The following is a 27,249-nucleotide window of genomic DNA, read 5'->3' as shown; positions in this document are numbered from 1 at the left end:
TGCGGCAGGCGGGCGGGTGTGTGGGGCTGCGGGCCGTGTGGCAGGGGTGTGGAGGTTTTCTGGAGTGTTGCGCGTGGCATGTTGGGTGCTGTAGGCTTTTGGCGGCGGGCGGAGGGGTGTTGAGCGTTTTGGTGTTGCGGGTGGGGGGTTGTGTCGGGGGGGCAGGTGCGTGTGTGGTTGCGGCAGGCGGGTGGGTGTGCGGGGCTGCAGGGCACGTGGGAGGCTTGTGGAGGTTTTTTGGGTTGTTGGGTGCTGTAGGCTTTTGCCGGCAGGCGGGGGGGCGTTGAGTGTTTTGGTGTTGCGAGTGGGGTGTTGCGGCAGGCGGGTGGGTGTGCGGGGCTGCGGGGCGTGTAGCAGGGGTGTGGAGGTCTTTTGGGGTGTTGGGTGCTGTAGGCTTTTGGCGTCGGGCGTAGCGTCTGGCGAGCGTTGTGGTGTTGCGAGTGGGGTATTCTGGCAGGCGTCGGGGCAGGTGCGTGTGTTGTTGCGGGAGGAGGGAGGGTGTGTGGGGCCGTAGGGCGTGTGTGGTGCGTGAGTGTGGTGTAAGTACTTAGTGGTGTTGTGTGTGGGGTGTTGTGTTGTGTCAGGTGCGTGTGTTGTTGTGTGAGGCGTGTGTGTGTGTGTGTGTGTAGGGCAGGGTGCGTGTGGTGAGGGGTGTGTATTTTTTGCGTGGTGTTGCGTGTGGGGTGTTGTTTTGTGTGAGGTGTGTTGTGGGTAGGTGCGTGTGTTGTGTGTGTGTTTGTGTGTGTGTGTGTGGTGTGAGGCGTTGTTGTGGGCGTCGGGGTGTGTGTGAGTGCGGGAGGGCGGTGTGGGCGGTGGGTGTGGAGAGGGCTGTTGTGGGGCAGAGGGGTGCCTACGGCCATACCACCCTGAGAACGCCCGATCTCGTCTGATCTCGGAAGCTAAGCAGGGTTGGGCCCGGTTAGTACTTGGATGGGAGACCGCCTGGGAATACCGGGTGCTGTAGGCTTTTGCCGGCGGGCGGAGGGGTGCTGCGCGTTTTGCTGTTGCGTCCGGCAGGGGGGCAGGTGCGGGCGTGGTTGCGGCAGGCGGGTGGGTGTGTGGGGCTGCGGGGCGCGTGGGAGGCTTGTGGAGGTTTTTTGGGCTGTTGTAGGCTTTTGCCGGCAGGCGGGGGGGTGTTGAGTGTTTTGGTGTTGCGTTTGGGGCTGCAGGGCGTGGGGCGTGTTCAGAGGTGTGTAGTTTTTTTGGGTTGTTTCGTGTGGGGTGTTGTGTCGGGGCAGGGCTGAGGGGGTGTAGGTGCGGATATTGTTGTGGGTATTTATGGGTTGAGGTGTTGCTGGGGGCAGAACCGGGTGGGTGCATCGAGTTGTAGGGTAGTGGGCAGAGTGCACAGGGTGGGACAGAGTGGTGGCCACACTGTTTAGTGTCTTGGGGATGGGGTCTAGTTTGGTTTGTAGGACTTTCTCTCCTCTCGCACTTTGGTACTGTAACTTTTGTTTTCCATTTGCTTTAAGTTTTTTATATGCCTGTTTATTTAATTTCCATTAGTTTCTTTTTATTTGCATGGGTTTTTTTTCTCGTTTTTTTCTCATTTATCAAGATTAATTAGCTTTAACCTGCTTTTTGCTGATGCGTGTTTTGTCTGGCGACTTGCAGGGGGTGAGGTTGTGTGTGATGGATGATGGCTGGTTTGTTAAACTCACTGAGGTGCCTGTCCGGTTCCTGCCACTCAGCCATCCCCCGCCTGCTCCTCCATCGCCAGCGCAGCCTGCTCTAGGCAAAGAGCCCGTGGGTGTCTGCGAGGGGCCGCCCCATGCTCTGGAACGCCCACTGCAGGATCCCGTCCCAGGTGCCCTGCGAGACATCCCCAGGGGGGTCACTCTCCCTTTCCGTCCCGCTCCCCGCCCCACCTTGGGCTGTCCCTGCCTCACCCACAGCCCTCTATCACCCTGTGGGTCACACACCAGAGACATGTCCCCTGTGGATGGACTCTGCTTGTTGGTGGCCCCCCCCCGGAGTGCCGTACCTCACCAAGCAGCGCATCGAGCTCGTCCCTGCTCAGCACCGGGTCGCTGCCGAGGGAGCCATCCTCCGCCTGCGGGAGGAGACATGTCCTGCCAGCTCTCCTGCCTGCCCTCTGCCCCCACCCCTCTGGGTCGTTGCTGGGGATTGGGTTCAACCCCTCACCTGGTGCAGCCTCGTCCCATGCTCTGCGTCCCCTCCGGCACAGCCTGACGCCAGCTACAGTCGGCCCATCCCTCACCCAACCTAAACCACCCTTCCTCAGCCTCATCGCTCCCTCCGCACCCACCGCTGCCACCTCACCCAGCCCCTTTCCCTCTTGTTGTACAGACCTTTGCTGCCTGTAGCGGGTGGTCGCTGGGTGCTGCAGTGTCCTCCAGGCTGCCGGTGTCCAGGGTGCCCGCGCAGGTCATGCAGAGCAACAGCCCCCTACCACCGTCAGGGGTGACACAGACCATCAGTGCAGCCCCACTCCAGGGGAGGATTTAAGGCTGGGATGTGGTGGAGGGCGGGGGGAACTCACCCGGGGTCCCTGCTGGGCACGGGGCAGTGTCGGGGTGCAGGGATCCGGGTGAAACAGCGGCCACAGACGCTTCCATCACCTCCACCATGCCGGGTGCCATATGCCTCCTCCCCTGGAACCTCAGGGGGTCTCTCCACAGCCACGTCCACCTCCCGTGGCCGTCCCGGTTCAGCCACACTTGCCACACAGGAGCCACACCGCCACATCCCGCTGCACAGCCGGAGCAGGGCAGTGAGGGACAGCTGGGGGGCACCGGGGTCCCCATGGCACCCCGGGGCTCACCTGGGGACGCGGGGCAGTGGGGGCACCAGGCAGGCCAGGTGGAAGGCCCTGGGACAGCCATCACAGCAGATGAGCTCGCCACCGTCGCCGCAGGCCGCACACTCGTCCTCGTTCTCCTGTGCCGGGGGAACAGGCAGGGGGTCACCACCACCACCACCCCCGGGTGGCACCGACGGACAGCCTGCACCTGTGGCTGTCCATGCTGGCAGGGGACCCCATCACCCCACATCAGCCCCACCGAACACACTAACCCCTTCCCTGGCAGGGGGTTGTAGTCTGGTGACCCCCATCAGCTGCGCCCCCGGGTGCCTGTGCTCGGCCAAAGGGAGCTGCTGGGGACGCCCGGGCTCACCAGGCGCCTCTCGGGGCGCCGACATGGCAGGGCTCACCTGGTGGGGCGCGGGGTCCTGGCTGTGCACGGTGGGCGCTGGCAGCCGGCCCTGGGGATGCACTCGGGGTTCCCCGCTCTGCGGGCAGGAGAGGGGTTTGGGATAGCCCGGTGCGGGGGGACACCCCCAAGCCGTGGCCGTGCTGCCAGGCAGGGACAACCCCTGCTGCAAACGGCGGGGGTGAAAGCGGGTGGGAGGGGTGTGTGTGTCCGTACACTTTGGGATGCCTTGGGCCGGGCGGGGGGCTTCAGGCTGCGGCTTCTGCTCCTGGCCCCCAGCTCCTCACAGGCGGCTGGGGCGTACGGCTCATCCCCAGCTTTGCTGCCCGTCCGGGAGCTCCCTGCAAGAGATGCTGAGAGCAGCTTTGTGGGGACCCCCTCCCTGACACCCCCCCTCCCTGACACCCTCCTGCCCCGGGGGGGGGGCTTCCCCTTGGGGGAAATTAGGGGCAAAATTGCGTTTGAGGCCAGACGGGACAGGCTGCACCTACCCGGCTCCAGCACGTGTTTGATGAGGATGCCCTCGACGGCCCCACGGCTGATGGGCACCTCGCTGCCCGCCACGGCCACCGCTCTCTGCACTGAGGTGGCCACCGCCTGGAGGGCTGCGGGCGGGGGGGGAGGGCGGCTCAGCGGCGCAAGCCACCCTCCCCCCCTGCCCTCGACGGCAGGAGAACAGGAGGGACAGGCAGACGCTGCCCCAGGGGGGTCAGCACTCACCGCCAGCATTGGGGGTGCGGGGGACATCTCTGCTTTCCGGCTTCTTCACGGTCCTCGCCTTCGCCAGGGGCCCTGCGGGGTTGCGAGGGTGGGTGTCACGGGGGGCGCAGCCCCCCGCTGTGCCTCAGGGACCCCCTCAATGTCCCGTCCCATCCCATCTCCGTCCCACTCCATGTCTCCATACCAGGGCTGGCGGCATGCCACGGGGAGGGCTGCGTCACCCGGGACCCCTCCCGCTCCTCGGGGGCTTTCCTCTTGCCTTGGGGTCTGTGCAGGGCCGGCGCCGTGGGGCTGGGGGAGAAATGCCTGCCGCGGCGCTGCCGTCCCAGCTCCACCTCTGCAAAGGGGACAGGGAGACGGGACGGGCACAGCCAGACCCAGGTGTCTCCCCTGCCCGCTGGCATCCCCCTGGGGTGCCGATCCCACCCACGTCTGTCCCCCTTCTACCTCTGGGGAAGGCGCCGCGGAGGGGCCGCAGCCGGCTGTACCGCTCCAGGTTGTAGTCCTTGAAGAGGACGTGCCAAAAGTCGCGGAGGGCAGCAGTGTCGCGGCCCAGCAGCCAGGTGAGCAGGGCATGGAAAGCGCGGTGGGAGCCCTCCTGCTCCGTCCGGCTCAGCGTCTCCTGCTGGTGCCACCGTGGCCTGTTGGCGCACCGTCCCGGTGCCACCAGCTGTCCCCCCCGCCCCGTGGCATGGCCATCCTCTACCGCCCCGCAGCCTCACCTTGAAGACGTGCTCGGGGATGACGTCGTGGTCAGCCAGGCCGTGCAGCAGCGGGAAGACGTCATCCACCGCCATGGCGATTTCGGTGCGGTGCAGCTTTAGCAGGTGCCGCAGGTCCCCCTCGCCCCCCGACCCCGCCATGCTGTGAGGACACGGCTGGGGACATGCAGCCTGCCCCGACGTGCCCCTTTAATACGCCGCGGCCGCCGACAGCGGAACCTTCATCAGGTTCCCGCCGCCCCACTCATTTCTGTACAAGTAACCTGAGACCGTGGCTCCCGCCACAGTTGTCCCTGCGGCACGGCTGGGCTTGTCCCCACGACACCACCACACCCCCAGCCCCAGGGTTCAGGGTATCAACAGCCAAAGGACACCCAACCCTGCAGAGACCACCCTGGGGAGAGGGGGCCAGCCGGGGCGCTGGCGCTGGGGCCCCCACCTCTCTCGTCAGCTAAAATTTCTGGACTTTCCGCAGCACCTGCTTCTCTCATCCAGAAACTCGGCCGCGGGAGCACGTGGCAAGTAACGCCCCCACAGCAGGGGGGGGAAAACTGGAATGTTTGCCCCGGCAACCTGCAAACGTCCTTCTGTGGGCCGGCGGGAAAGCACTGGCACCAAGGAAACCCTACAAATGCGTGTTCAGGTATCCTTAGGGATGCTGAACAAGCAAACGGCACATTTAGAGCGTCGCCCTGCTGCCCTCCAGGCTGCCAGAGGCAGTGCCAGGAGCGAGGCCGGGAATTACCCAGGCAGGCACTGCCCGCAGCTGTGTCATTGCCCAGAAACTGGGCAATAAAGTGGTTTCACTGGACATACGCTGCTGTAAAACACTCAGAGCTGGGGGAAACCGACTCCCCGGGAGCATCACAGAAAAGTCTGGGGTCTGGCTGCTCCGTAGCAGGTGGCCGGCAAATAGAAAGCTCCAAAAGCTCCTATCCCAATTCCCCAACATTTGTGATTTCCCCAGGATTAATTTCCAGGCTCTCTCATTCCGGAGATGTGTCCCCGCTGCCCAGGAGGCTCAGCCGGGGGTGCCATGGCCACACACAGCCGTCCCCACGCCGCGGGGCAGCACCTGATGCCTGCTGTGTAGCGCAACCCAGCCTGAGCGGGACTGGAAAGGGGTGCGAGAGGGGACGCTCTGCCGCGCGGGGCAAAGCGATACGGGCAGGAACGTTCATTTGTAAGTCCTAAAACACTGGAACGGTGTCTGCTGCTCCACAGCCGTGCCAGGAGGAAACGGCTGCTGTCCAGAAACTCGGGAAGAATAACAAGACAACACCCTCTGCGAGAGCAGGAAATACCCTCATACATGTCTGCTTAATACATTAGCGTGTTTACCCAGGGAAACGCTCACCCTGAAGCTCCTTTCGGCATTTGGGGTGACTTTTCCTGTGTAGGCACCGGGATGGGGGTCGGGCAGGCGTCGTGCTGGGTTCCTGTGCCCCACACCAGGATTTCAGTGCCCAGCTCTGCCATGGTGGGGATGGCTTTGCCGCCACCTGCATGATGCAGCCCCCTTCCCCCAGGGAACAAAACACAGGTGGTCAGGTGAAACGGGGGGGGTTCATCTCCCCTCCTGGAGCTCCCCCGCAGCCCAGCCACGCGCGCTGAGCATGAGCACACTCATGACACAGCCTCAGAGCTTCTCCACCCTTCCCAGGAAAACCATTTTCCCCATGTCCCACCTGCAGTGCCGCAATTTGTCACCGTCACCCTGCGCTAAGCTGTCTGGCACCTCTAGGACAAGGTTCGGGCGCTGCCCCCTCCCTGTGCCCACCCACTGGGCTGACAGGAGCTCCTTCCCAGCCACGAGCCCTGTGCCCACAGCGCTGGGCTCGGACTTGTTTGAAATTCCAACTTTGTGACTGTTTCTGTGCTCTGAATCACGGACAGACTGTTTTTCACATCCAGCCCACTCGGTAGTGCAATCATTTGCATTCTGGGTTGGTTTTTTTTGTGTTCCTTCCCCTTTCTACGGTACACAGGCGGCAGAGCAGCAGCTGCCAGGTGCCATGCGAAGAGGCATACACGTGCTGGGAGACCAGACAGGTATTTCTGTACCTTGCTTAGCGCAGACCTTGGCAGCTGTAAGGTACTTGTAAGGGCCACGAAAAGTGAGCTTTCACTTGCAGAGGGGTGTAAATCCCACCCTGGGGCTGGCATGAGCCCTGCCTGTCTGCGAGGCCCTGAGGCCGGGGTGCAGAGGAGCCTGGGCACGCTGGGGTTTGGGGGTGCCCTCTCCTTTCTAGGTCTCCTCTTGCAGAAATCAGAGCCAAAGGTTCAAGGCAGGAAAGCTCAATTGAATCTTCAGCGAAGGCTGAAGATGTTTCTCCACAAACGCCCAGTTAAATCAACAACTCGGCATCCATCAAAAGTGTTTATAGGCCCTGGGACGCACCCTGATTCCCTCCTCCTGTGAAAAGCTGTTGAAGCAAATCTGCCCTTTCCAGCATTTCTTCCTTTCCCATTTCCCTTCCACGCCAAGGTCCCACGGTGCAAACAGTTGCCCTGTGTGTCCCTGGGACACCACCTGCCCCGTTCTCACCTCATTACAACACATCCCAGAATCCCAGTCGGGAGAGAACAGGCATAAGTGGGAAACACACCTGTGGGATCACCCCAGGAAGGCAGGGTGTCCCCCCCGCCTTGTCTCCCAAACCCATCTCCCCAAGCCCAAGTAAAAGGCTGCCAGCACATGCAGAGGTTTCATCCCTCTCCCCTTACCTTCGGACGCTCCAGGCTCCAGCGTTACTGGGTAAAAAAAAAGGTGGCTCCAGATGGAGCCCGGATCCCAGCTCCCAGCTTCCCTACCGCTGCCCCACGCAGTCCGGGTGAGAGCGGGTCCACCTGCAGGCTTCACAGCTGCTCCTGCAAGAGCCCAGGAGGGAGAGCTGGAGTGGTAGAGAAGATTTATTTCAGCTTCAGTTTCCTCTTTCCTCCCCCTTCAGAAAGAAGAAACAAAAGCCCAGGAGTATGTTATATTAATTTATTTGGGACACACCAAAAAAGGAAAGTCAACAACTGTTAACGTACAAAAGTACAGAATCCTGGGACAAGATTTACTGTCCCGATTAAAAAGGCACCATGGTCCCAAAAAAAAGAGTAATCAGAATACATCATTTAGAAATTTCCCCCCCTGTTGCAGCAGAAACAGAGCCAGGCTTTGGCTCTATCCACAGTCAAACCCAGTTAAAAAGAAAAAAAAAAAACAAACAAGTATGATTTAAATGCGATAAACACTGCTCAGCCTGTACAAGATGTCATGAAAAGAATCACAGCCTAGAAGGTGGTCGGACTTTTTTTTTTTTTTTTGCTTTCTTTTTTTAAAACAGCGATGGTGACAAACCACCAAGCGTGTAACTGAGGAAGACAGCAGACCTCTGTTGTCTTCAGCTCGACTTTCTATAAGACACGTCAGTTAAACTGAAAGTAGTAGGCTGAGTGTGGGGCTTCTGAATGAAATGTAATTCCCTGTGGTACACAGGAAGTCAGATTCGACAACCTTAAATTCCCTGAATCCCTGAAAAATCATAAAGTACTATACAGCTGTGTTCCATTTTCGAGTCAACCCTGGTGGATTTGCTTTACACACAAGCATTTATACTGTCAGCTATATTTGTAATACAAAGGGGGGGGGGATTTACAGCAGTTATTAAAAAAAAAAAAATATAAATCTACTTCGGCGAGGTCCGAGCTTGGCTATATTCCCTGCTGAAACAGAGCTGCTGGTGTAAAAGCCCAGTGAGAGGCTCAAGTCCAGCACCTCAGGGCTGGAAGGCAAATAGTTTAAACGTGACATAATTTGCACGGGGAAGTCAGTGAAGCACGTCAGAGAGAGGAGGAGAGAGAGGGCCGTGAACTCTCAAGCAGCGGAGGCTGAAGGGTATTGCAGAACGTGGGTGCGTGCTATTAAACCTGCAACAACACTACGAGTGATGCGGAATACGCTCGAGTTCACTAAGTATTTTGGAGCAACTTACCATGAAGAACTTCTCAGAGACACAGAATAAAGATCCCAGCAATTACTAACGAGCAAGGTCACTGGGAAGGCGATGAATCGCTCGGAGCCGGACGGATCTGTCCGTAGGCGGAGGGACGGAGGGAGGGACACCGGAGCCTGCCCGAGCAGCAAGGCCAGGGCCGCCGCCTCTTGCGCTCGTTAGTTCTGCTGCGTCCCAATCAGACCAGCAGCTCATTTGCGTTTCATTCCTCCTTTGGCATAGGACTTCAAAGCAGTCCAAGAACTGATTCATCAAAAGTAAAGGAACTGTCAAAATTATTCGTACATGCATTTATTGTTAAAGGGAGCAAAAGCCAAAGAATGAAACAGCACGAGTTAATGTCAGTAAAACGATGTGCAGGGCGGAGAGGAAAGAAACAGGGGAAAAGCTGAGATACTGGAGTGGGGAAACAAACATTCACACTGAAAGGTAAATTTGAAAACCAGGCAAGTTTGCGCTCTTTCTACCAGAGACCTTCTGTGGACAAATAGAGACTTGGGGGGTTTTAATTTCCAGTGCAGTCTGGCAAGGTTTGGAAATCTCACCAGGGAGATCTCCAGCACTGGGTTTCACTGAAAGTTCAAGTCTCTCATCTTTAAAAACCAGTAAAGCAACTCTAACTAAAAATGGCAGATACCCTTGTACTGCGGGTATCTAAAAAACACAGACACGTCACTGCTCAGGATGTATGTGGGCAAGAGGGTTACGCTTTGTTCAAACAAATTCCTAGTGGAAAACTACCGTTTCCACCCTGCTGGTCTGCACGGACCTCGTGGGGTGGAAAAGCAAGCCCAGATCCAGATGCCTTTTGCTGTAAATACCACAGCTACCCACACCTGGGAAGGGTTTTTCTTCCCTATATCCTAAGAAGGCAGGATAACAGTTTATAAAATTCTTCCCATCTTAAAACTAAATAACACAATTTGCATCCTTCCCCCTGCCTTCCCCCACCCCCACCCCGAAAAGACAAAACATTATCACTTCATTTAGGATTCACGCCTCAGATCCTAGATTTAGGGACTTCGTGTTAAAACTCATCCAATTGTGGGAAGGTTTATCCTGATCAAGGAAACGTCATTAAAATAGAATCTAGAATAAAACATTCAGAGTCAACAACACTTTTACAGCCAAAGCACTCAAACGTCTCCTGATCTCTCTCTCCCCCTCCTCAAGCAAGAGAGCAATCCCTTCACAAAACCGCAGGCTGCCTCTCTGGGACTGGGTGATACAAGCTGAAAACCAGCCTCCTTCCTCGCAGAAGTGCCGAATTCTGCTGAAAGGGGCCGAGCACCTTTCACCCCCACCGAAACCAGCGGGAGTTAGGGCTTTTCAGCAGACAAATTTTCTATTAGCAACAAGTCCAAGTTATTTCCCTGCAGTAAATCCGAGTCCTGTTTTGTACTGTTAGGCCACCACTGGCTCAGAAATGGTGAGAGACTTCCAAAAACCCACGGATGCAGGCAGGACCTTGGAAGAAGAGGCTTATATGCTACGTAACCTTAGATCATCTGCTACGTTTGAGCCATCGCATCGTTAGCCGCTGACTGCCTATCCTTCCAAATTCGCGTGTTTCAGTCCTTGCCACTGTTGTCGTCGTCCCAGTGCTCTTCCCCGGAGGCAGGATGTTCCTGAGCTCTGGCTTGGGGATCTACAACAATCGCTTCCAATTGACGGTGGGATTTCAAACTTGCCTAACGTGTGCATTGCCACCTCGTACTCCAGCAGCTCTGCCTGCCGACCGCAGCATGCGCTAGCAGTTTTTGACCTTCTCCACAGTCTCGTAGAACCCAGGCCTAACTCTCCTGATGCTCATCCGTATATGCTGGCACTCCAGGGGCATGGCGGCGCTCGCAGGAGTTGTGGTGCACCGGCGCTTCCTTCTGCCCCGCAGCGAAAAGGCCGGAGCCCCACCGTTCTCCTCCTCTGTGGGGTAGGATTCATCCACGCTCGTGCCTTCGTCTGATTGCTCGTCGCTTTTATATTTCATTTCCTTCGCTTTGTTTCCTTCCTTCTCTTCCTTGGCGAGTTTTCTGAAGTGCTCCAGACATTGTATCTTTTGTCTTCTTTCCATCATCTTCAATTCTTGTTTGTCTGTGAAATCTTCATAGTACATTTTTCTTTCACTTCTTTGATCTTCAAGAAATTTCCACTCGATGCTAGTCATTTTTATTCCACTGTATTCCTCCAGTTTATTTCTTGTCTGCGTGTCTGTACAAAATACGTCAAAGAGCTGCTCTGAACTCTCATTGAATTTGTCTGCTCGCTCGGTAAAAGCCTGGTTCTGTCTCTGCTTTCTGGTCTGATACAATCTGGTAAACTCCTCGTACATTTTGAGGATAAGTTTCTTTATATTTTGCGTCGCGATGGTGTGCAAGTTGCAAACCAACCAGTGCTCCTGCAGGTGCTCAGCGAGCAACTGCGCCGCATCCTCTTTGGATCGCTGGGCCTGGCCAGCTCTTTTGGGCTGCAACAAATACAGCATGTTCTGAACCACATCCTTCTTGGTTGGCAGTATTCCCTGGGTGAAGCCCGAAGACTCTACATATTCAACAGTTCCCAGAGTCTTCCGTGCTCTCACCTCGGTATCCAGTGATTCCATCACTGCTCGTTTATCTTGTAGTTATGACATAATCTGAAAGATGAGGGGGGGAAGGAAAAAAAAAAGTAGTACGTCAAACGAAGCATTTTTTTTTCTGCAGCAAAAATAAACAGATGAGAAAACGTGCTCAGACCAATAAGATGTGGGATTTTATGGTGTACTCTGTTGCTGTTGGATGGCTGCTATTAGCCCAACCCATTTGAACGTCTGCATGTCGAGACTATCTTGCTCCTCTCTGCGGTTCTTAAAGCCTAATACGGTGTGTTTGTTTATGTTAATCAGGTTTTAATTGGGTTTTGGACTTCATATTGTAAATTACAGTAAATCAAGACCGCCTAGGGCACCGGACTTCACCGCTGGCACGCGAAGACGGGCATGCCTCGACACCGGCTGCACTGCAACGCTGCACGGTTCCTCCTCCGTCGGTACGGGGCTGCCTAAAACGGGCGAGCTCATCTCCCCCGTGTCTCCTCCGGCCTTGCACCCTCCCCGGGAGCGGCCCCGAAGCACCGGCTCGCCCTCCTGCTGCCCTCCGCCCCTCCCTGCCCCCTCGACCGAGACCCCGCCGGCGCCGCCGAGGCCCGGGCCGAGGATTACTCATGGGCCTTGCCTAGGCCCGACCAGCCCCGCAGCATGACTGGCACTTTTCCCGGCCGCGCAGGCGGCGGGGGGAGCCGGGCCCAGCAGCACCGCGACTCTTCACCCGCCGCTCGGCCCCGCCGCCCGCCGCCGCCCCGGCTGGGGTGGGGGCACCGGGGTAACCACGAGGCCCGGCCCGCCCAGCCGAGGACACAAGGCCCCGGGCCGGCCCGCGGGCCTCCCGCCGCCTCGGCCTCCCCTGGGTCGTCGGCTCCCGGAGGCGGGGGCGCGCCGGGGGCTGCGGAGCCGCCACCGAGGGGGGAGCGGGCGAGGAGTGGGGGCCGCCTCCCCCTCCCCGCGGCGCTGAGTCACGGCGCGGTGCCGGGAGGGCCCCGGGCGCCGCCCGCCCGCCCCGCCTGAGGCCTCCTGCGGGCCGCGGGCCCCGGGCGGGGGTCGGCGGCGCCTGGCGCGCCCTGCCCCCGGCCCGGCCCGGCCCCTCCCCTCCCCGGGGCTCACCGCCATCTTGGAGGGGGGTCTGCGGAGCCTGCGCAGGAAGGAGCGGGGGGAACAGGCCGAGGTTGCCGCCGCCATCTTGGAGAGGGGCAGCGCCGCGGCGGCTCGCACCCGCCCTCTATCCGGAACGGCCGCCCCCTCCCGCCCCGCTCCTCCCCCTCGATGGCGCGCGCCGGAAGCGCGCGCCGCCTCGCGCACCGCCCCTTCCGCCCCGCGCGGCGGCAGCGGCCGCCGGGATTGGCCGGGCGGGGAGGAGGGAGCGGCGCGTGAGCGTGAGCGCGCGGCGGCGGGTGGGGAGGGGGGAGGGGGGAGAGGGGTCCCGCGCGGACCCCAGGCGGAGCCCGATTGGCTGCGCCGCGGGCGACTCCTGTCCGGGGGCCAATGGGAGCCCCGCGGGCTCGGGATTCCCCGGCCAATGGGCGGGCGCGATGCGGGTCGTGAGGATGGCGGGAGCTGATTGGCCGGTGCCCAGGCGGCGGGGAGCGGATTGGCGGGCGGGCGGGCGTCATGGCGGCAGGGAAGGGAGGAAGGAGGGAGCTGATTGGTGGCTGTGATCATTGTGGGGCAGGGGAGAGGGAGCTGAATGGTGAATGCCGGGAAGGAAGAAAGGAGCTCATTGGAGGACACAGCAGCGTTGGGGCAGCCAGGAGGGAGCCGATTGATGGTCCTGTGGCAGCGGGGCAGGCAGGAGGGCTCTGATTGGTGGGCACCGTGGCGGGATGGCAGGCAGGAGGGCGCCGATTGGTGGCACCATGGCGGGAGGGCAGGCAGCTGCCTGGTCCTGCTGTGGTCGCCCACACGCCTGTGCCCCACGGTGCCAGGGCGGCGGTGGCAGCGGGACGTCAACGCGGTCGGCAGTGATGGGCACCGGGACGGAGCCATCGGAGGCGCGGCACGACGTGGCAGAGGGGTGAGGCCCCGCCCTTCCCCACGCCCCCCTCCCCATCCCCCTGGCCCCCCTCACCTGTCCCCTGCTCCCCACAGGAGTCTCTACCTGGACTACAATGCCACCACCCCGCTGGCCCCCGAGGTGGCCCAGGCCGTGGGGGACGCCATGTGTCAGGCCTGGGGCAACCCCAGCAGCTCCCACCCTGCAGGTAGGGGCCTGGGGGAGCTACCATGTTGGCTCCCTGCTGCCAGGGCCGGGCCCAGTGGCCACAGCAGCCCATGGTGGAGCTGCCAGGTCTCATCCCGCAGGCAGGAAGGCGAAGGAGCTCATCAGCAGTGCCCGGGAGAGCCTGGCGAGGATGGTGGGAGGCCGGCCGGAGGACATTGTCTTTACCTCAGGGGGCACAGAGGTGGGATCGGCCACCATCTCTCTGCGGGGCACTGATCCCCCTTCCTGGCCAGCCCTGCCTGCCACCTCCTCACAAGCATGCAGCGATGAGGAGGGTGGGGACAAAGGGCGCCGCGCTCCCTCTGGGTCTTCATTTTCCCCTCTGCTTTCCTCTCCCTAGGCCAACAACATGGTGATCCACACTGCCTGCAGGCACTTCCATGGAAGCCAGGCCAGGCCGGGGGGCAGCTGGGGGACGCCGCACATCGTGACGTCAAGCGTGGAGCACGACTCCATCCGCCTGCCGCTGGAGCAGCTGGTGAAGGAGAGCCTGGCGGGTGAGCAGCAGAGGGACCACAGGTCAAGGACGTCTGGCCACAGACTGGGGTTTGCGAGGGGGGCTTTTTCATGCTGTCAATTTTGTGGAGGAGGACAGGGACCCACTTGCTGTGTGATGTTCCCCTTTTCCCCTTGCAAAGGGCACTGACTCCCCCCATGGTGTCCCCATTCCCTCAAGCTGGGTACGTTACCCTGTCAGCGTCCTGCATTCCAGGCCAGGTTAGATGGGGCTGTGAGCAACCTGATCTAGTTGAAGATGTCCCTGCTTATTGCAGGGGGGTGGGACTAGGTGGCTTTTGAAGCTCCCTTCTAACCCAAACTGTTCTGTGATTCTCTCCCAAGAGCTGTGGTGCACCCTGCCTGTGTGCCAGCTGCTCGCACAGCTCTCCTGCCTGCTCAGTGGGGCGCAGGCACCCCTGGGTGCCGTCGGGCTTCCCAGCAAACCTCAGGGCTTGTTTCTTGGCTTGCAGAAGCCACTTTTGTGGCTGTGTCCCCACAAAGCGGACAGGCTGAGGTGGATGATGTCCTCGCTGCTGTCCGGCCAACGACCTGCCTGGTTTCCATCATGTTGGCCAATAACGAGACTGGGGTCATCATGGTGAGTCTGTGGGCAGCAGGTGGGACAGAGTGGGGACATCGTTGCTAAAAGGTGCTTGATAAGGGTGAGCAAATGGTCCCGTGGAATGCAGACCCTCTTCTCTCACGCCAGCCTGTTGCAGAGCTGAGCCAGCGCGTCCGTGCCCTCAATCAGCGGAGAGAGGCGGAAGGGCTGCCCAGAATCCTGGTGCACACGGACGCGGCGCAGATGATTGGCAAGGGGCGTGTGGACGTGCAGGAGCTGGGTGTGGACTACCTCACCATCGTGGGACACAAGGTATGGCCCTGATCACACACCCCAGCTGGTGTTCACCCTCTAAGACATCTCTGTTGGGTTGCCAGGGAGACTTTGGGTGCCCCCACAGCTTGATACCTTATCAGTGGCCAAAGTTCTCTTGCTGGATGGTGCTCTGAAGATAGTCTTCAGCTGGGCGACAAGGCTCCTGCAAGTCAGGGGGACCTGTTTGGAAGGGGGAGCAGGAGGAGGACAAGGGCAGGGACAGCTCTGCAGCAGCCTGTGCCTGTGAGATGGGCAGGGGTCAGCACCGGAGGGCACTCAGATTTGGGAGGAGCAAGGAAGCGGGCACCTGGCAGTGTCCCCAGGGTGACCATGGCTGTTTCTCCCCGCAGTTCTACGGCCCACGGATTGGTGCGCTGTACGTGCGTGGCCCCGGCACCACCACCCCGCTGCACCCCATGCTCTTTGGAGGGGGACAGGAGAGGAATTTCCGTCCAGGGTAAGGCAGCTGAGTGGTGGCTAGGAGAGCTGGGTCTTGGGCTGGTGGCCAAACCACACGTGGCTACTCAGTCTGAACTGAGCTGGCAGCTCTACCACCTGCCAGCCCTGGGGCAGGCAGCCCGGTGGGGGAGATGGATCTGTGCGTGGGAACTGGGGAAACCTCTGGCGCAGGCTTTGCGGTGGGAGGAACTGCAGGGTGGAACTGCCCCCTTCCCAACCACCTCAGAGAGGGGTCCAGGACCCCCTGCCAGCGCCAAGGGGTCCCATGCAGGGGAACGTCTGTCTGGAGAAATGATAACTCACTGCTCCCTCTTCCCTTCCAGCACGGAGAACACCCCAATGATTGCCGGCCTCGGCCAGGTGAGTAGGTGATGGTCCCTGGGGGTGCTGCCTGGTGGAGCCAGCACAGAGACAGCCACCTGCGGTCCCTGGTCATTCAAAGTGACAAACTCAGGGTGCGGGAGGGCAGGTGAACTACTGGGAAAGGAGATGGGGCTTTCTGGTGCCAGTCAAAGGAGGTGCTTCAGAGCACTCACTGCAGGGTTTGCAGCCCTGGCAGCGAGCAGTCACGCAGCTCACGTGGCTGCAAGGCACTGAGAGGCTGTTGGGGGACACTGGGGACCTGGCAATTGCGGAGGCTGTTCCCAGGCTGGACTCACATGCCAGGGTGCCGCACAGGGAGGGAGGTGTCGGACGGAACCCATCTGGGTTTTCCTCTCTTCAGGCTGCAGAGTTAGTAAGCAAGAACTGTGAGGCCTACGAGGCTCATATGCGGGATGTTCGGGATTACCTGGAGGCCAGGCTGGAGGTGAGCAGACCTGGTTCCTGTTTGTCTCTCCTCTCCTGGGGTCTCAGCCCACGGAGTGCAGGGCCCGGAGCCAGGGTGGGTATGTCCCTCTGGCCCTGCCATGTCCTCATCAGGACAGGGCTGCTGACGATCCCAGAGCGGTTCACAGCCCTCTGATTTCTCCAGGCCTCCTTTGGGAAGCAGAGGATCCACTTCAACAGCCACTTTACAGGCTCCAAGCGACTCTGCAACACCTCTAACGTCTCCATCCTGGGCCCAGGCCTTCAAGGTAGCTCTTACCCCACTGTTGTCCTGTGAAGGTGCCCATGGAGCCAGGCACCTGTCCCGCTCAGCACCCTGCAGCTAGAGGCCAGGCTGTGGCTTGGGCAGGGAGATGAGGCAGGCAGCAGCCCTCAGGGAGAGCCTGGGCGCTGGGAGACCTGTGCTTGCGTGTGCTGCAGGGCGAAGGGTGCTGTCTTCCTGCAAGACGCTTCTCGCCAGCGTCGGTGCTGCCTGCCACTCTGAGAAAGGGGATCGGTAAGCAGCCGGCTTTGCAAGGTCCAGGGCATCTTCCCAGAGCGGGTGGGAGGAAGGGAAACAGGACAGGGAAGGGGACCGTGGGTGGCTATGGGCAGTGTCACCTGGGGCAAAGAGGGTACAGAGCTTTCCAGGGGGGCCAAAGGGCTGTGAAGGAGGTTATTGCAGGAGACACAGCTGGAATGCTTGACTGCTGCTGGGAAGGACTTTGTCCCTCGTGGCTCTGGTGATCCAGCTCTTCAATGCCTGGCACTGCCAGAAGAGAGTCTGCCTTACATCCTGTGTGCCTGGCTCATCTGCTCAAGCCCAATTTGAGTCCAGCAGCCTCCTTTGGGGGTCCGTGGGGACAGCAGGTGCTTTTGGCCTGGTCTAGAGCAATGCCCTGTAGACTTGGCAGAGCTGCCAACCCATGGGGACCCAGGAACGATTCCTCCTTGATGGGGAAGAGCCAGATCCACCACAGGGCAACAAGCCCAGCAGGTGCCTTTGGAAAGCGAGCAGGCTTGCCTGGAGTGCATCTGCAGATGTGGTGCCTCTTATGGCATGGTGTAGCTGTCTGGTGATGCATGTGCTTCCTTGGCTTTCGAGTTAAACCCGCTCACCCCTGTGTCTGTTTCAGGCCCTCCTCCATTCTGCTCAGCTGTGGGATCCCCTACAACGTGGCACAGAATGCCTTGCGGCTGAGCGTGGGGCGAGATACCACCCGAGCAGATGTGGACCTGGTTGTGCAGGACCTGGTGCAGGCTGTGGCGCAGCTGGACCAGGACCAAGCCCCGTAGGCACCGGGAGTCGCCATTCCCAGCCTTCACCCAGGTTCTCGGGATGGGATTGTGCCCTGCTTGGCCCCTGGGTGCTGGCTGCCACTGTCAGTTTGGGCTCAGATGTTGGATCCCTAAGTTGAACTGAGCCAGGCTGCAGTTTGTGATCGTGGATCAGACACTGGGGAAGTGGCGGCTGTTGGTGGCAGGAGGAAGTGGGATCACCCGTTTTGGCAGCAGTGTGCTCTTCAATCTGCTTGGCCGTGTATCAGCTTGTGCTCACAGGGATGCGGGTGGGGCTGGAACGGCTCTGCAGCACGTGCGTCTCAAGCAGAGAATCAGAGAATCGTTATGGCTGGAAGAGACCTTTAAAATGATTAATCAAGTCCAACTGTTGGCGCTGGAGGCAGCAGGGAGCTGTGCTGAGGAGGGGGCTTCGCTGCTTTGGGGCGGGGGCAGCTTATCAAGAGCTCGCTCAAGACTCTGTTGTCCCCACTGCATGGTGTGGGCATTCGAGGAGTCTCGCTGCCGGGTGCTCCTCGCTTGCCAGCATGTATCCAGCTGGCTGTGTGCATGTTGGCATGACGGAGTGTCAAACCTCAGCTCCCTCTGGAGCATAACAGGTGTGGAAGCCATAGGAGATGGAGCCTTTTGTCCTGATTGCTTTCCACAGCAGAAGCTCTCCCGTTGTCTTATCCCTCAGAGGAGGAAAGACCGTCTGCCCCAGAGGGAAACGAGGAGTTGACAGAAACACAGCAAGATGCTGGGCTGGGATGCTGCCCCTGCCAAGGCCCTAAGCTACCAAAAGGGTTTTTATCTGGGAAGGTGCTGGGCACGGCTTTCCCAGCCCTGTGTTGCACTACCTGCTCCCCTTCCTCCTGTCCTTCCTACAGTGGGCAGAGCTCCTGTTGCCGGCTCCACGTGCTCCTAAAGGAAACAGAGTTGTCACAGCAGCCCTAACTGTGCCAGCACCCAAGGAAATGCGTCTTCCCTGCATGGCCCAGGCGGCTGGACACAAGTGTCACACGGCTTAGGCGCGTTGCCGTCCAGGCTGACTGATGTCAGGGAACCTGGTTTCCCTGAGAATTGATAGGAATAAAAGCGATTGCTGCTGCTGTGGCCTTTTCCCGAGTAAAATGTATTTTACGCGGTGTTTTCCATGGGGAAGCCGGACTGGTTGGGGTCATCTGAGCTCTATCTTTTCCCTCAGAAAATGCTCATGTCCCAGAACAGAGGCACAGTCTGCTGGAGTGGGGAGGTGCTTGCTGGTCCTGGTTGCTATGGAGCCTGTGGACACAGATTCTTAGATGTTGGTCTTTCTCTTTACTAGCCATACATTAGCACAGCCAGGAATACTATTTGCAACCATAAAACCCCGGGGCTTTTTGTAAATCTGATTTCTAACGGAAGTGTTAGGACCCAAGCACACTGACTTAAAGTCACTGGCTGCCTGTCAGGATGTTCAGCGTTAAAGCTGCTGCTCATACCTCAATCTCAAATGCAGTCTTTTCTTTTTCTTCTCTTTCTCCCTTGGATAATAGTTGAAATCTCTGCTAGAAAAAGTGGTTCCATAAAAAGAATATTTCTCTGCTTCAGGGGTAGATCTTTTATCTAGCATGGACTTTATAGTTCTTGCGGACCTTTCTTTCACGGCTGTGGCACAACTGGAAATCCAATTTTTGGGGCTTGCTCTCCCTCACAGGAGGTCTGGACTTCCTGCATCAATTCAGACAAACATAACCACAAAGCACAAAAAGCTTTACTGACTTATTCTGTATACACACAGGAAATGCAAGTTTTAACCACAGAAGTATTAGCATTACTTCATTTAGAATATGGCCCAAACCATGACACAGCCAAAGCATAAGAAGTGTTACAGAGGATATGAATATTGATATTGAGGTTGATCATTTTAATGGTTTTACTGTTCATTTTCCTACTACCACAGTGCACAGGAATGAGAGTCACTAGTGAATCCCTCTGTCTCTGTATTGCCTTGTCCAGGGAAACTGAGGGAGAACATGCCCGTGACTTGGCCTGCACTGCTGTGGGCCAGCCCGGGCTTCCTACCTGCTGGAGACGAATAGCTTTTTCTCATGTGACAAAATGTCAGTGGTTGCACGCACTGGAACAAATTCACCTGTCTTGAAATCTGGAAATACACTGCTACATCAGCTGTGAATTTAAACAGTAGAGAGAAGACCTGGCCACTATGCTAGAACACAACAGAGTTGAAATATGTTACTTTCACATGGTCACATAGCCAGAATCAGATCGCAAAACCGCAATTCATTTAATGGAAGAATCCACAATCTCCTGATAATCTTGTCTTCCTAAATTCTTCCAGGACAGTTTATAACACGCAAGGAAAAAAACACTAACCAAAATAACCGCTCCCCCGACCAGATCATAAGCACCTGGGAAGATCCGCAACACGACAAGCTGCAGGACCATGGCGATGACTATCTCCAGGTGTTGGACGGTGCTGACCAAAGCGGGGTGAAACTTGCTCAGGGCATAGTAGACCCCCAGGAAGGCTGCCGTGGAGCACAGGCAGATGGCGAGGAGATAGCTCCAGGTTTCTCCATCCAGTGGGACGATTGGTTCTTGAAGTAAGAACATGGTGGACGCTCCCCACACCGTTCCTGTCCAACTGAAGGTGAACAGTGCCGTCCACATGCTGATGTTATCTTTGATTGACCTATAGACTATCATGGAGAGAGCAGTGGTCAAACCTGCCATAACGGTCATGGTATAGCCAAAAGCTTCCTTCCAGGTGCTCAGCAGAGAGTTTTCCTCCTTAACAATGTTGGGGATCATGACCAGACAAACACCAAACACGCTGCCAACTACAGTAATTATGTCTATGTAAGCCATTCCTTCATCTATGAGTAAGAAAGCCAAAATGGCACTGAACACTGTAGTGGTGGCCCTCCACATAATGGTCCCATTGCTGGGGGGAACTATAGCGAAGGAGGTATAAGCACAGGTAATAGAGATAACATTGCAGACCCCATAGAAGAAGAGCCGGAGCCTGTAGCCTTTGGGGCCAAAGGGAGGCTCATGGTAATAACACACAACAGTAACGGACAGCACCTGTAAGACTGAACGGATGAAAATTAACTCTAGGGATGGCACTTTGGAACGATCAGAAATTAATCTTGTAATTAGAGCCACACATCCGTGAGCCACAGCAGATCCAAAAAGGACTACCCACGTTTTCCTTGACTGCAGTATATTTCCTTCAGGAAAATGCTGGGATTGTCCAATCTCATCGGGTCTTGGCAGTTGTGCTGGCTGAAGCTTGGTGTCTACGGTACCAAAAAAGGGCCTTTCTCTCTTTTTCCCATCATTCAGTAGTCTTTTCTTAGGATTATCCTCCGTAAATACTCCAGTATCTTCATGAACATCCTCATATCCCTCTTCCCCTGGCTGGGGATAATGAGAAGTATATTTCACTGTTACTGTGTTGGGATGAATTTTCACTCGCTTTTTGACTGGGTATTTTTGGGAAGATGTATCCATTTCCTTGGAGAAATGTCCTGGCCTTAAGAAAAAAATGGAGATGCACTGTTATTTAATTAATAGCGAGAGATTCATTAGTATGTAAATGCTGTTGGTGTTCACAAGCTATTTTTATCAACCAAGTCCAAGTACTAGTAGACTGTTCTTGGTTTTGCTTTAATTTTCCTCTGAGTTACTGCTAAATACCTTTGACAGTCGGACCATTAAGGTTAACTCCTTAAAAGTTAATCATGGCACTTCACTTTAGTCACTAATTTTTGAAAATTACATTCTCATTATGTATAGTACATATAATGCATTCTAGCATATTCTTATTCTAATGAGAAAGTTCTCTTGCTAAGCTTTTGGGACAGTAAATACCCTGTAATTATGAATTATACTCATTGTTAATTGCTTGCTAATGTTACAAGATTACGGAAGAAATTTGGCTGGAGGAGATGAAAGCTTTGTTTCTAAACTGACAGAGAGGAACACAGGGAAATAGGGAGTATCCCTGAGAAGTCAGCATAGTTAGCATATGAATAAACAACAAATTTTTGAACAATACTTTGGAAGTGTTAAAAATTCCTTTGTCTTTTCACATCCTTTTATTTCCAGTGAGTGATTTTGCAACAGATTTGTTCTTCACCAACACGAACACTGCTTGGTCTCCACCATCGCTGGCACGTGCAGCCTGCCCTCAGGGAGCTCGCCAGCTCTCCGTTGAGTATGCCATCACTGTCCCCAGGCCCAGTGTCACAGCACCAGGGCAGTTTAATTCAAGCACGGGGGTGCCATCGAAATCACTTTGTTCCCGCAGTGCCCTCCACCATCTGCGCAAAGAGCCCTTCCAAATGAAATGTCAGCAGGAGAAATGCAACCTTCCCCGCCTTCTGTCTGCCCCAGAAAATAAACACGTGCAGACCTTACCTGCTACCGAGAGACTTTATCCCAAGGCAGAAGGGGAAAACACCTCTCAGTCATCTACATCTTTGTCTGGGTGTCTAAACAGAAACAGTAGATGCTCTCAGATATCAAATAGGAAAGGTTACAATCATCTCAGCACAGAAAGTAATACCAAAGGGAAGCATGAAATATTCTGCTTGTTTTTCAAAGTTGAAAATTTGAGAAGCACTTTGAGGCTATGCTCCTCGGGAACTGGCAACCCTGGTGCATCATTATGAAAAACACACCACCACAAAACCCAGAAAACTTGAGATGGAGAGAAAACAATCAGTGTAATCTTGCTAAAAGCACTCCTCAGCCACTTCTCAGAACTATTGATGGAACTAATCCAAAGAAGGGGTGGTTTTGTGAGTGTAAGGTTTCTACAGCTTAATAACAAGAAAATTCACCATCCCGTCCCCACCGTCCTGCCTCACCAGTGCTGCGGAGGAGAGGATGTGCAGGAGGATCCATCCTTCCTGGTCCAGCCATCCACCCCCAGGAGCCGAGCCCAGCCCTGGTACGGACAACCCTGCAGTCGTGCTCCGTAAGGAGTACCAAAGCACCAGAGCGAGTGGGTCCTGAAGGTGCAAGACCACAGCTGAGTGGACAATCGGGCTCAACATGCAGTAGCTCCACACTTTAAAAATGTTGTGGCCAGGTTCAGCCTTTGCATTTTCTCCATCCCTGACAGCCAAGCACTGCCTGTGTCTCCTGGCAAAAATAATTTACATAAGAATGGGACATTATTGCTGGGAGTGGAGAGAAGGGCAGGCACGCAGTCCTGGCTCTGGAGGAAAGTAGCTGGACCAGTCTGGACCTGCACTAGTAAGTGAGGGATCCTGGGGCACCACCTTACTCCTGCTTTGGCAGACTACGCTCCCGGCCCTGAGATATGATTGGTAGAACTGAGAGGGTCTGAGGACAAGAAACACCTTTGTCTGCTCAGGAGACCTTGTGTTGGCACTCCCCCTGCTCACGTTTCTGCTGCCAACCCATTTTCAGCAGAGCTCAGCTGAAAAAACAAAGCCCACTCAGTACGCCACTAAGTGTTGGAGGAATACTCCACAGTGCCCATTAACGTACAGTTTGAATATTGCAAGAAACTTCCGAAGAAACAGCTGAAACGCCAAGGAGAGTAAATAAAGAGGGCAAGAGACGAGTAACAGCTGCACTAGTGGGCAGTTTGAACAATCCATCAAACATTTAAAAACACCCTACCAGAAATCTGACCGTCTCACCTGCTACTTGCACTTTTCCTTCAAGTAAGTTGTTAATTTGATCCTTTTAACATGCAAATGCAAAATGCACTGAATGAGTCCAGGAAGGTAGGGCTTCTCACAAGCACAGCTCTTCCTACCTAGCATTTTCATTGTGTTGTAAATTCACAATTCTGCCTTGCTGTCCCCACATCTTAAAAAAATTTAAGATCTTCTTGATTTAAGGCACAATATATGGATTGGGAATAACATAAGTGGGAGGAAAAGAAGACAAAAGGTGCACAACAGGCATTACAAGAGTGACAGTGGATCTAGCCTGTATAAAATCAGTCATTTTGCTCAGAAACGGCTGAGTACATGCTGCAACTACTCGTTCATGAAAACAAAACCAAAATAACAAATTTTTTACCATTAGCATACAATGGTTAACTTGCTTGCTTCCTGAATTTAGATTACATTTTCTTCCAACAAATATAGAAAAAGGTATAGAAAAGAGATAAAATGCAGTTGCAAATGGAGCACTGGACCAGTGTAATGTATTCAGAGATCTCTCTGGAGGAAAACAATAGATCATAAGCACGTAGCTCAAAATGGCTGTCCTATACCGACTCCGTATTCCCTCCAGTATTCTTCATCACTAAGAATGCTAACAGTTGGAAGAAACAAGAAAAGCAGGAGATGAGAAGTAACAAAGAAAAAATAACAAGAGCGTTTAAAACAAGATTTAATTTTCTCCACTAAATATTGAGTACATGACAAATGTTATGCCGACTCTCACACAGTAGATTTATTTGTACTCTTTGGTGACCTTGCTTTTCTTAACCGGCGAGAAGTTCTATGGATACTGAGATTGGTGTATATCCCAAATCCATTGTTTGTCCCAGACACAAATTTAAAATAAATTGAAATCAGCACAGTCCATGCAGAAAATGTACTTCTCTTTCTGCCTTAGTGCCTTTTGTGGAGGTAACATGAAATTTTTATTTTTCTTCATATCTGGAAACATAAGCCGGTTTATTTGCATTTTCTATAAAAAGCATGATTTGGTTTTGAATCAGGTTTAATACAAGGCTGAAGATGAAGCACTGTGCAAAATTCTCATGCTATATAACAAACCAAACATTCACAATCCAAATGACAACCCCAGACACCCATTTAAATTACCAGCCCATGGAAATTGCTGACTGCTAAAGAGTGAACACCGTTTCTCATGGGTAAACAAATAATCACAATGGATTCAATAAATGTCACAAATCATTAACAGAATACACACCATGATTTCTTTTAAAAGAAAAAAACAAACAATCACTTCCCCGCTCCCCCTCAGTCACTACACATATGCTAATTAGTAAGGTAGAAATAGGTGATCATATGCCACTTCACTTACTGGGGGGGCTGGGGGAAAGGCTGAGCCGTGCCGGAAAGAATCAAGGTTTTGAGGTCTCACTCATGATTCCAACCACCAATTTTCAATAAGCTCACAGAAAAATACTCTCTTCCTCTCCCAGATTTCCTCAAAATCAGTCAGCCGACTGAAATGTTATTACAAAAGATTTGCAGCCATGGCAATTACAGTCCTTACGAAGTCAGGTATCCTCGTGCTCTGAAAGGAGGCCTCGCAGTTCCTTCGCCTCATCTGTGGAAAATCCCCCGAATCCTGACCGGGTTAGACTGAGACTACCAGAGGTCTGTAAGCAATCTCGATAGGAGAACTACAGACTGACAATTTTCCCTGAATATTATACATATGAAAGACCCGCTCCATCCCTACAATCCCATGTAACTGACTGAACTTGTGCCACCCTCACTAAGCACTTCCCTGCACAGTGCCCTGACTTCTCACAACGCAGGTTTTTCTTTTGATTCCTTACCAGGTGCAGGAAAATCCCCTAAATTCCTGTTTCAGCACCTTCTCCATTAAGCCATCATAACCTTGCTGGCGATTCTTTGGCGCTTGATAGTTCCGGTAACCGCACACGCCACAGGATCTACGCTCGTCATGTCTGACTAGTGTAAAACAACGTGAACCAGGGGGAAGAAAAGGCAACATAAGGTGCACAGCAGGCGATTAAATGTTGGTATCACTGAAACAGCCTACATTTCTGCTACGCTTTTAAACTGTTTGATAAGGTGCACACTGGAAAATCTGAGTACCTTTATCTTTTTAGCCAGATGGTCTGACTATATAAATCAATTTTATTAAATATATATGCAGAGAAACTCAAGTCTTTATTAAAACTTAATGAATAATAAAAGTTATTTAGGAAAATGAAAGAGCAATTATGTGAAAGGAGTCTTTAGTGCTTAGGCACAAGAGCAAACATTACACACAAACCAACAAACCGGTATCCCATGTCTTCAAATTACTCGCGTCACGTCCAACAGCACTGCCTGAGGGAAGAACCAGTACACCCTTCGCAGAATTCAAATATAAACCCTACACATAAGCCCAACTAATTGTCAGAATGCTCCTGGTAATATTTTGCTACCCAAAACACAAGCTGTACTTGTGCTAGTGATATACCTTAGAAAAAGCTAGCTCGCTGAAGCTGCCGCACGCAATTTCACTAGGATTGTATGTGACACCTTTAATTTCCCTTGCTTTCACTGACCTACTCTCTTGCTGTATAAAGTGCTCCAAACACGTGTGGTTCCATCAAAAAATACTCTTCTCTAATTTCTCCATTCGCGTCTGTTCCCTGCTGCAACTACTCCCTCTGCAGCAGCAATACTTGCATTGACGGACTCTAGATGAAGAGCCGCTTTGCCTGCAAACTTCCCGTTCCCAAAACCCTGATCGGAACAAGACTGGAATTCCAGGCAAGGGGAAAAGAACAGAAAACACATCAACACTTAAATATAGTCTCCTACAGCATAAGAAGACAGCTTGGCTAGACATAAGGCCTTATATGGTACATTATAATGGGCTGAAAAAGAGCACAAGTTCAGGTGTACTAGCACAGATTACAGGCTAAGATTTATTTAAAGCTTACTGCTTTTGGTCTTCTCCCACCAAACTGCATAGCCCGCCAGGCCGGGCAGCAAGCCGGGCTGTGCAAGGAGGGGACAGCCGGGCGGGACACGGGAGCTGCGCGGAGAGGACGGCGACAAGTTGCGATGGCAACTATCGCGACAGCCCCACCGGAAAGCGGACACCCGGCAGAGGGAGCAGGGCACGCCGAAGGAGATCACGGCCAGCGCGGGTTAAAAGAAGCCGCCGGAGGGAGCAGCGGCTCCGCGGGGCGGCCGGGGCAGAGCTGCCGCCTCGACGGGCTGGAAGAGGGGCCTCCGCCGCCCCCCGGGCCCCTTCCTTGGCCCCTCGCTGCCAGCCTCGCCCTGAACACTTACCGGTGCCGGAATACCCGCCCGCCTCGGGCCGCCGCCGCCGCCTCACCGGCCCTCAGCGGCCGCTCCCCGCCTCTCCCATGGCCGGGAGGCCCCCGGCCCCCTCACTCCCTCAGCCCACGGGCCGCATCGCCACCCCGGCCCAGGCGATGGGGCCTGGCGAGGCGCCGCCGCCTCACGTATCGCAGCCCGGCCCGTTCTGTCGCGACAGACGCCCTCCTCACCGCTTCCTCCTCCTCCCCCCCCCAACGGTTTCCCGTCACCGTGGCGACGCCCCGCCCCCTCACAGCGGCGGGGGGGGGAGCGGGCGCATGCGCGGCGTTTTCGCGCGAAAGACGTTTGCAGCGCCCGCGTGCCCCCCCCTCACCCGCTTGGCGGCGGCGGCGGCGGGCGGGCGGGCGGTCAGTGCCGGCGTCCGGCCGCCAGGGGGCGCTGCGCGTCCGGCGCGCGGCGGCGGCTGCGCCATTGGCGGGTGGGAAATGCCGCCAGATGGCGGTTTAGGATTGCGGCTCCGCTGAGCGCGGCCCCCGCCGGCGCCGCCGCCGCCGCCCCGGCCCCGGCCCGCCACCCGCCCGGACCCCGCCGCGCCCAGCCGCTCCGCGGGCTCACGGGGTTGCCCGGCCCGGCAGCGGCGCGGCCAGGTGAGCGGGGCGCCCGGGAGAGGGAGGGAGGGAGGGGAGGGAGGGCGCTGAGGCGCCGATCCAAGATGGAGGCGCGAGGGGCGGGGGCAGCGGGCCGGGGCCGCTCGTTCGCTCGCTCGGTCTCCGCGGCGGCCGGGCCGGGAGCGGGCGCTGCCCGTGCGAGGAGAGAGGAGAAGGGGAGGGGAGGGAAGAGGAGGCGGCGCGGGGCGGGGCGGCTCCTGCCGGAGCAACGGGTCCCCCGGGCGCGGCGC

General features: G+C 56.0%; 4 protein-coding genes and 1 non-coding gene across 21 annotated transcripts; 2 read left to right on the top strand and 3 right to left on the bottom strand.

The window, feature by feature from the left end:
* The first annotated feature begins 848 nt into the window (after positions 1–848).
* Positions 849–967, top strand: LOC134518042 (5S ribosomal RNA). Its single transcript, XR_010071838.1, has one exon. It is a non-coding gene; the product is annotated as a 5S ribosomal RNA (ribosomal RNA).
* A 220-nt stretch (positions 968–1,187) lies between these two features.
* On the bottom strand, positions 1,188–7,456 carry AIRE (autoimmune regulator). Of its 9 annotated transcripts, XM_063340120.1 has the most exons (12): positions 4,616–7,456; positions 4,341–4,518; positions 4,078–4,230; positions 3,894–3,965; positions 3,665–3,778; positions 3,390–3,526; positions 3,175–3,252; positions 2,786–2,901; positions 2,504–2,713; positions 2,313–2,409; positions 1,985–2,053; positions 1,188–1,812 (listed from the first exon to the last, which is right to left on the bottom strand). In XM_063340120.1, exons 1-12 carry the CDS (start codon positions 4,754–4,756, stop codon positions 1,732–1,734), a joined length of 1,446 nt encoding a protein of 481 aa, XP_063196190.1. In that variant the 5' UTR covers positions 4,757–7,456; the 3' UTR covers positions 1,188–1,731. The 9 variants fall into 9 exon arrangements, with proteins under 9 accessions (XP_063196190.1, XP_063196185.1, XP_063196188.1 ...); XM_063340115.1 differs by having other exon boundaries at positions 3,390–3,778; XM_063340118.1 differs by having other exon boundaries at positions 1,188–2,053.
* A 134-nt stretch (positions 7,457–7,590) lies between these two features.
* Positions 7,591–12,472, bottom strand: LOC134517989 (uncharacterized). Its single transcript, XM_063340133.1, has 2 exons — positions 12,314–12,472; positions 7,591–11,251 (listed from the first exon to the last, which is right to left on the bottom strand). Exon 2 carries the CDS (start codon positions 11,216–11,218, stop codon positions 10,370–10,372), a length of 849 nt encoding a protein of 282 aa, XP_063196203.1. The 5' UTR covers positions 11,219–11,251; positions 12,314–12,472; the 3' UTR covers positions 7,591–10,369.
* A 385-nt stretch (positions 12,473–12,857) lies between these two features.
* Positions 12,858–19,799, top strand: SCLY (selenocysteine lyase). Of its 7 annotated transcripts, none has more exons than XM_063340126.1 (13): positions 12,858–13,220; positions 13,295–13,407; positions 13,494–13,608; positions 13,768–13,924; positions 14,396–14,523; positions 14,635–14,799; positions 15,153–15,259; positions 15,585–15,621; positions 15,986–16,069; positions 16,235–16,337; positions 16,510–16,585; positions 17,205–17,398; positions 19,691–19,799. In XM_063340126.1, exons 1-12 carry the CDS (start codon positions 12,894–12,896, stop codon positions 17,362–17,364), a joined length of 1,572 nt encoding a protein of 523 aa, XP_063196196.1. In that variant the 5' UTR covers positions 12,858–12,893; the 3' UTR covers positions 17,365–17,398; positions 19,691–19,799. The 7 variants fall into 7 exon arrangements, with proteins under 7 accessions (XP_063196196.1, XP_063196195.1, XP_063196194.1 ...); XM_063340125.1 differs by lacking the exon at positions 19,691–19,799 and adding an exon at positions 18,237–18,950; XM_063340124.1 differs by lacking the exon at positions 19,691–19,799 and adding an exon at positions 18,020–18,950.
* Positions 19,087–26,617, bottom strand: SLC35G2 (solute carrier family 35 member G2). Of its 3 annotated transcripts, none has more exons than XM_063340130.1 (3): positions 26,361–26,617; positions 21,778–21,851; positions 19,087–20,890 (listed from the first exon to the last, which is right to left on the bottom strand). In XM_063340130.1, exon 3 carries the CDS (start codon positions 20,866–20,868, stop codon positions 19,633–19,635), a length of 1,236 nt encoding a protein of 411 aa, XP_063196200.1. In that variant the 5' UTR covers positions 20,869–20,890; positions 21,778–21,851; positions 26,361–26,617; the 3' UTR covers positions 19,087–19,632. The 3 variants fall into 3 exon arrangements, with proteins under 3 accessions (XP_063196200.1, XP_063196201.1, XP_063196202.1); XM_063340131.1 differs by lacking the exon at positions 26,361–26,617 and adding an exon at positions 24,884–26,354; XM_063340132.1 differs by lacking the exon at positions 26,361–26,617 and adding an exon at positions 24,400–24,859.
* Between the last annotated feature and the right edge of the window lie 632 nt (positions 26,618–27,249).

The sequence above is a fragment of the Chroicocephalus ridibundus genome, chromosome 6, assembly GCF_963924245.1.
Source record: "Chroicocephalus ridibundus chromosome 6, bChrRid1.1, whole genome shotgun sequence".
NCBI classification, from domain to species: Eukaryota; Metazoa; Chordata; class Aves; order Charadriiformes; family Laridae; genus Chroicocephalus; species Chroicocephalus ridibundus.
The sequence above is the reverse complement of the archived record's forward strand: the minus strand, read 5'-3'. Positions and strand labels throughout refer to the sequence as shown.

What these genes read in the sequence shown, in the direction of transcription:
- AIRE (XM_063340112.1), bottom strand. Translation starts at nt 4,756, where the DNA reads ATGGCGGGGTCGGGGGGCGAGGGGGACCTGCGGCACCTGCTAAAGCTG. An exon ending in GTGGCATGCCGCCAGCCCTG is followed by an intron (nt 3,966 to 4,077) that starts GTATGGAGACAT and finishes GCAACCCCGCAG; the next exon opens with GGCCCCTGGCGAAGGCGAGG. An exon ending in GGCCCAAGGCATCCCAAAGT is followed by an intron (nt 3,253 to 3,389) that starts GTACGGACACAC and finishes TCCTGCCCGCAG; the next exon opens with AGCGGGGAACCCCGAGTGCA.
- LOC134517989 (XM_063340133.1), bottom strand. Translation starts at nt 11,218, where the DNA reads ATGGAATCACTGGATACCGAGGTGAGAGCACGGAAGACTCTGGGAACT.
- SCLY (XM_063340126.1), top strand. Translation starts at nt 12,894, where the DNA reads ATGGTGAATGCCGGGAAGGAAGAAAGGAGCTCATTGGAGGACACAGCA. An exon ending in TGATTGCCGGCCTCGGCCAG is followed by an intron (nt 15,622 to 15,985) that starts GTGAGTAGGTGA and finishes TCCTCTCTTCAG; the next exon opens with GCTGCAGAGTTAGTAAGCAA. An exon ending in CCTGGGCCCAGGCCTTCAAG is followed by an intron (nt 16,338 to 16,509) that starts GTAGCTCTTACC and finishes CGTGTGCTGCAG; the next exon opens with GGCGAAGGGTGCTGTCTTCC.
- SLC35G2 (XM_063340130.1), bottom strand. Translation starts at nt 20,868, where the DNA reads ATGGATACATCTTCCCAAAAATACCCAGTCAAAAAGCGAGTGAAAATT.